The sequence below is a fragment of the Elephantulus edwardii genome, unplaced genomic scaffold (assembly GCF_000299155.1).
Source record: "Elephantulus edwardii isolate Elephantulus edwardi_28Jun2011 unplaced genomic scaffold, EleEdw1.0 scaffold00074, whole genome shotgun sequence".
Taxonomy (NCBI): domain Eukaryota; kingdom Metazoa; phylum Chordata; class Mammalia; order Macroscelidea; family Macroscelididae; genus Elephantulus; species Elephantulus edwardii.
Window position 1 is genome coordinate 5511328 of NW_006399824.1, and position 6708 is coordinate 5518035.

The following is a 6708-nucleotide window of genomic DNA, read 5'->3' on the forward strand; positions in this document are numbered from 1 at the left end:
TCGATCTATCTCCGACTGTAAAAGTTGGTAGCAATCATCTAATTCCTCTTCTTTGGCTCTGGTTGTTGGTGCGTATATATGAATGATAGTGGTATTCACTGGACTTCCTTGTAAGCATATGGATATAATCCTGTCACTCACGATGTTGTACTTCAAGATGGATCTAAAAATTACGTTTTTTCCTTTGCCATTTATTTAGTTTTCACTTTGAACCTAATGTTTTAAATTTATATACTCTTATTGTAATTTGTCAACTGATATTTCCATTTAAGTCAGTTATTAAAACTGAATAATAATTTCAGAGTTAACCAGCATTTTTTTTTCAGTAGTGACAGTTGAAATACAGCTCATACTCCAAAATTTAAACCAAGCAGTGCTGACATTATGAAGTTTTATGAAGGACATGCAGAATGGACTTGACCATGGAGAGACTCTATTTAGAGTAGCCAGACAGAAAACCTGGAAAGATTACAGTGACAGGACTTAAATATTGATTAGCTATTACAGAGAAGGACTCTGAAAGTGGGGTAAATAGAAAGGCTCTTTTGATTTAGTCAGTGGCTGTTTCATTCCAGGTTTGGCTGGAAAAGTCAGTCCTGTGGGAGAGCCTGTGCAGAAGTTCCTTGTTTCCTTTAATTTCTCAAGTTAGAACTGATTCACAACCGACCCATACTTTGGGTTTGTGAGAGAGAAGATAGCCCATCTTTTTCTGTAAGAAGCTGATGGTAGATTCAGCTTGCCAAAGAGACATGGCCTTAGGGGCTGTCATAGCCTGTATCACCAGAGCACCCTCATTCCTGGGTTTCAGTTCTAATATTCTGGCCATTTAATTATTTGGGAAACGTTAAGAAAACATTTTCTGTGTTCAATGTACTGTGAGTTCATAGTTTTGGGTAAGCTAAACCCAGACCAGAGGGGCAAAACCATAGGGTTGCACAGTTTTGTGTGTGGAAGGAGGAGGTAAAGGAAATTGCAAGGATATGGCGGGGACCTGAAAAGACAGGGAAGAAATGATGGGCAAAGTCTAATGGTGATCAATTTTATGAAGCTTAATGCATGGGAATAATTGTATGAAACAGTGTGAATGAAGAATAATGTGGAATACAATGTATATGAACTTTGTTAGCAAAACAATATAAAATTAAGAAAATATTTTTTTAGGAAAAAAATCACACAACAAAAACCCAGACCAGACCCTCAAGGAGCTGACAGTGTCTACAAGTATGACATCCATACCAGTGTGTAAAAGCAGTAGTGATTCGATTCCTTACTGAGTAGTTACTTTATACAGTCCCTGAGCAATGTTCCATAAGCCTAGACAAGGTCTTCCTTAGAGTCATGTTATGAAGACAGTCTAGCTACACCAGTGGCTCTCATGCTGACATTGTTCTGATTTTCTCACTATGGACCTTTCCACTCCTGAGTTAGTTTTTATTCTTTGGCTCCTGACCTTTCACAGCTGTCTTCTCTGGCTCCTTTGACTTCATGTCTCTGTAAAGGCGGGTCCTCCACTTAGCTCTATGTTTTTGTTCTGGATCTCTTTTCACCCATCACTTGTGTGACTGATTACCAAACTAACTTCTCTGTTTTCTGAGTTCAGGTCCATACTAGCCTCCAGACTTGGGCACTTGAGACTCAGTACACATTAAATGGGAATTTCCACTTCAGCTAGTACTTCTCCTGTGATCCATATTTCTATAAACAGAGCCAGAGTCACTACAGATGAATAAGCCCAAATATAATTAGTGAGGAATCACTTGTGGGCCGTTGAGCACCTTGTTTCTTGGGTAATCTGCCCCTGGGGTCTAATGGTGGGATCAGATCTGCCCCTTGCCTCCCTCAAAGAGACCCCTGAGGTCTCCCCGTGCATGCCTATTCTTCTTACCCTCCAGACAGATGTAGGTACTGCTAGTCATTAGACATTAAGTCAGGATTTTCAGAGGATGTAAACAACAGAGGAGATTAGGGAGTTGACCTACATGCCTTTGGATTGACAGCGCAACTTCTTACAAGGCCACCAGAGCCCCCTTTCCTCTTGTCGTTATTATGTGTCATTGAGTCGACTAGGACTCATAGCAACCTTATGCCCTACAGCTCTGAATCCTGCCTATTTTGAGCCAGTCTCATTGACTCTGGCACACCTGCCTCTAGTGACCCATCAGTGTCAATCCATCTCATCTGGGGTCGTGTTCTCCTGGGCTTACCCTCCACCCCCTGACAACATGCCCGAAGTATGTGAGACGTAGTTTCACAGTCATTGTCTTCAAGGAGCAGACTGGTTTCACCCTGTCCAAGACAGATCTGGTTTTTTTGGCAGCCCATGGTGTGTGATCAGTACTCTTCTCCAGCACTACAATTCAAAGGCATCGATTAATCTTTCCAGCTCTCCAAAGCATGGCAAGGAATTGCCGAGACCATGGCCTGGATCAGAGGAAGAGATTTCCGGATAGCAGAGGGCCTTTGGTGGACATCGCGTCCCGTGACGTCTCCGCCCTGCCGGGAGCCGCACGACCCAGGTCCAGCGGCCCGGTTGCGGGGCGTCCTCCCGCCGCCGGGAGGCGCTGTGAGCTTCGCCGGCCTGGCTGCGGCGCTGTGTCGGCTCGGCTGGCTTTGCTGGAGCGACTGCTGACGGGGCTGAGGGCTTCGTCTCCCGAGACGCGTTGCCGCCGCCATGGGTAAGGGGAGCGGCCCGGGGGAGACAGGGGGCTCCATTTCAGCCTGCCCGCCGCGTGAAGCGAGAAGAACTTGGGGGCACTGATCTCCGGGAGGGAAATCGGGTTCAAACCCCGGCTTGTGGCAGTCCAGTACTTGGGGTCGCCCAGGGTCGCCATGGCAACGCAGGGCGGGAGGGGGGGTTATTCCTTTCCTCCCCCGTTTCTCACTGGGGAGTTAGTGGGTTCGGGGGTCCACTGGGTTTCAAGGGTTCGGGGACAGGGCCAGCTAGAGAGCAGCTCCCTAATCGGGCAAAAATAAGCTCGAATGATGACTTTTCAAGTTTGGGGGTGGCGGAGGACAAATGTCCCTCAGATTCCGTCTTGGAAGCCGGACACAGGACTGGAGGTGGGGAGGAAGGCGACGGGAGACCCCCGGGTGAGCGCGACCTCGGGTGAGCCCTCGGCGGGGTTCGGGGCGCTGCCTCCCTCCCGACCCCAGCCGGGCGCGGCCGTGGGGTGAGCGCTGCTTGGCGTGAGGCTGTCGGCGCCTGTCACCGACCTGTCGTCGGGCAGCTGCAGCCTCCCTTTGTCTGGCTGTCGCATCGCACGTTAGGGACTGATGGGCACTGTTAAAAGAATGAGGATTGCCATGGATTAGGACGATGCAGATTGGATGCAGTGATGTCGTGAATGGAGATTTTCCATCAGACAGCACTTGTGGGGCTGTTTGCGTTTCAAGGAGCTTAGAATTCATTGTCGCGCTTGGGGCCTCTTACCTGGTATCAGAAATGGGATACTGATAATTGGGAACCCTGTGTTTTTCTTCCATAAAGGAAAGCTAGATACTTGATTTATTTCATTCTGTCAAAGTGCTTAATTTCCCTGCACCTCACTTTTGTGTCTTTGTGGAAAAGATTCCTGTTAGGAGAAAGTATCTGAATTCCAAAGTAAAATTTATGGGGATAGAAAAAATGTTTGTGTGAATTGAAAACAGTGTATGTTTAATTTTAAGGAATCTATTAGTTCTGTGTTAAAAATGAAACAGGGCAGGGAACGTGAATGTAAAATTGGCCCCTGGTGGTTGTTTCTGCTTGGAAAAGAAAGGAGTCATGCAAAATAGAAGTAACTGCCAGATGCCCTGTGCTTTACACATCAGTGTGAATGACCTCCACAGAGAAACATGATAGTGTTAAATTGAATGTATGAATTTAGTACCTTCTCATTTATTATCGGTCTTTATATTTTGTTATGGTGATCCTTGGGTCTTAGAATTTTTCCTTCTTTTTTTTTCTTTTACTAGCTTACTCTTGAGCATTTTTGCTTTGAAATTCATCCTTAGGCTGAATCTACTATTCACCTTTTTTTTTTTTAATAAAAAAATTCTTTTATACTGGTTTATTTACAAAGTTCAAATACATTGTTTTTCACACCAGATCCTTCTCATTTCCTTCACCCCCTCCATTCATCAAATTGTGTGATACTATGCTTACCCCTAACCCTCTAACCCCTGCCTGTCCTCACCTCTCTGCTTCCACATTATCCACCTTTTGAATGATATCCTTAAATATGTTTCCTGTGATGCCAAACTTCTATAGAAAGTTATTTTAAAAAAATACCTCATTCTCCTTGGAGGGGAGAATAAATACAGTAATAAAAACATTTAAAACGTAAAACAAATGCAGGAGGACAGTTTCCAGAATCTTGGAAATAATATGATTTGGGTAAAGTAGGCAAGAGAGTCTTCTGTGCAAAGTGTGAAAAGTTAACAAGTGGTGTAGGTTCCTTGGGGAAATATTCAGTATTTGTCAACAACAACAAAAATGCAAACTCGTGGGTATTGTAGGGGAAGGAAAAAAGTTCATGTTGCTTGCAGAGTCATGTCTTGCAAATGATGTTCTGCTCCTTTCTTGTGCTTTCAGCTGTAAAAGATCCCACAGCAGTAGAGAGAGCAAACTTACTAAACATGGCTAAACTGAGTATAAAAGGACTCATTGAATCTGCTCTCAGCTTTGGCCGTACTTTGGACTCGGACTATCCCCCTTTGCAGCAGTTTTTTGTTGTTATGGAACATTGTCTGAAACACGGTCTTAAAGGTATCATGAGATTTTTAAAAATTCACTAACTTTAGAAACCTCTCCTTTTCTTGCCATCTTATCCTTGAAAATGTATTATTTGGAGGCCATGATTTCTGTTACTTTGCACTTAAATATATTGAGTGAGTTGAGTATGGGAGAAAATATGTCATCTTTATAGGAAAGGAATTACATTTACTTTTTAGTTGATACACTTTAGAAAATGGTTGTGTTTTGTTAAAAGCATACTGGATTTTTAAAAAAGTTTTCAATATACTAACTAAACTGATTTCCATTTTCTAGGATAAGTGTGGAATTTTGTTTTAACATTGGTATATCTTATATGAGCTTTTTAATAGCCCTATTGATCAGATACACTCAAGTTGTTGATTGTTGAAAAAGAGAAACCTCTTTAGTGCATGGGAACCTATTTGGAGAATGTCTTCCAATTTTGGATTATAAACATATGGGTGATCTCTGAAAACAATGATAATATCAGAACATTTTATTTTATTCTATTTATATAATCGTAATGAGTTGCTGATATATATATATTTTATGTTTTTGCTATTCAATTACTTTTTATTTAGTTACCATTTACAATAATAATAATAATAATTATTGGCAGTTTGGGTCTCTAGTTCATATGATCAGTACCTGTGTAGAGGGCTATGTGAATGAGAGTCACATACTCAGGAGACTATTATGATATTCATCTTAATGGTAGATTAGGAAGCTGGCTATGTTAGGTAAGCCTGGTAGTTCCGAGTATGGATCATGAAATTGATGTTAAGTATAAGAAGGGAAAAAAAGGGAGGTTTACTTAAACATCCTTTTTAAAAAATGCATTTCAAACTTTGAAACTTTTGATAACTTTGAAAAATCTTATATGATGTTATTAGTGTATTGAATGTTTTGTTGAAGACTTAAAATTAAAAACTATTTCAGTAATAGTGAAATATACTTTTTGTGCACATAGAAGCATATAGAACAAATCATAAAGAATTTCTCTTCAACATTGACTAGGTCTTTTTGTTTTATATTGATGTGCATACAAAATTTGTGTACATTGTGTTTCACACTATCCTTCATTCACTTTGTATTTCATACAGTCATTCCCATTCATTGCATCCTGCAAAACCAATCACCATTCAACTCTGCCCACCATTACCTCATCTTTTCAGATCCTTGCTGGATCTTTCCCATTTATTTTACCCCCTCCCTCGACCCACCAAATTGTGCTTTCCCCCCTACCCATTCTCTCCACTCTGCTTCCACACCTTCCCCCCCTCCTTAAACTTTATATACTGGTTATCCTTCTATTTTTACAGTATTGGTCTTATGCAGTATTTGTCCTTTTGCGACTGAGTTATTAGACTGACTCAGCATAATGTTCTCCAATCTCTCCTAAGTATGTAGTAATTTTCTAAATCATTATTCTTGAGCACTGCATAGTATTCCATCATGTGAATGTACCACTTTTTCAATCCATTTGATGATGGTTGGACATTTGAGTTGTTTCCATGTTCTTGCAATTGTGAGTAATGCTGCTATGAACATTGGTGTACAAATCTCTGTTTGTGCCTCAGTTCTAATTTCCTAGGAGTATATTCCTAGCAGTGGAATAACTGGGTCATATAGAATTTCTATGTTCAGCTTTTTGAGGAAATACCAAACTGCCTTCCGGAATGCTTGTACCATTTTATTTTATTTTATTTTATTTTTTTGAAGCTTCTATATGAATTTTATTATTTCTTGTTCTCTGAAATGTTTTTAATTTCTTGTACAGTAACATATTTTTAAATAGAGACTTATTTTTAAGTTTGTTTCCGAAATATCCAATAGTTAGAGATTCTGTGAGACTTATTTTTAACAAGGTTTTGCTCATGTTTTTTTTTCTATAATTATATTTTATTAATTTTCATAAACATTTACAGAGATTTTGGGTTTCCATTCATTCATTGTTGCACTATTCTCTCTAC

The 6708-nt window shown here is 40.7% G+C and overlaps 1 protein-coding gene across 2 annotated transcripts in view; it reads left to right on the forward strand.

Annotated features, from left to right (window-relative positions):
• Positions 1–2982: 2982 nt before the first annotated feature.
• The window catches only part of RUFY2 (RUN and FYVE domain containing 2), a 55493-nt gene continuing 51767 nt past the window's right edge, over positions 2983–6708 (forward strand). The window contains exons 1-2 of one of the 2 annotated variants that reach the window (XM_006889010.1): positions 2983–3106; positions 4583–4747. In XM_006889010.1, coding sequence (XP_006889072.1) covers positions 2983–3106; positions 4583–4747 — 289 coding nt within the window. Of the gene's footprint in view, positions 3107–4578; positions 4748–6708 lie in introns of those variants that run through there. The other variant, XM_006889011.1, reaches the window with a different exon arrangement.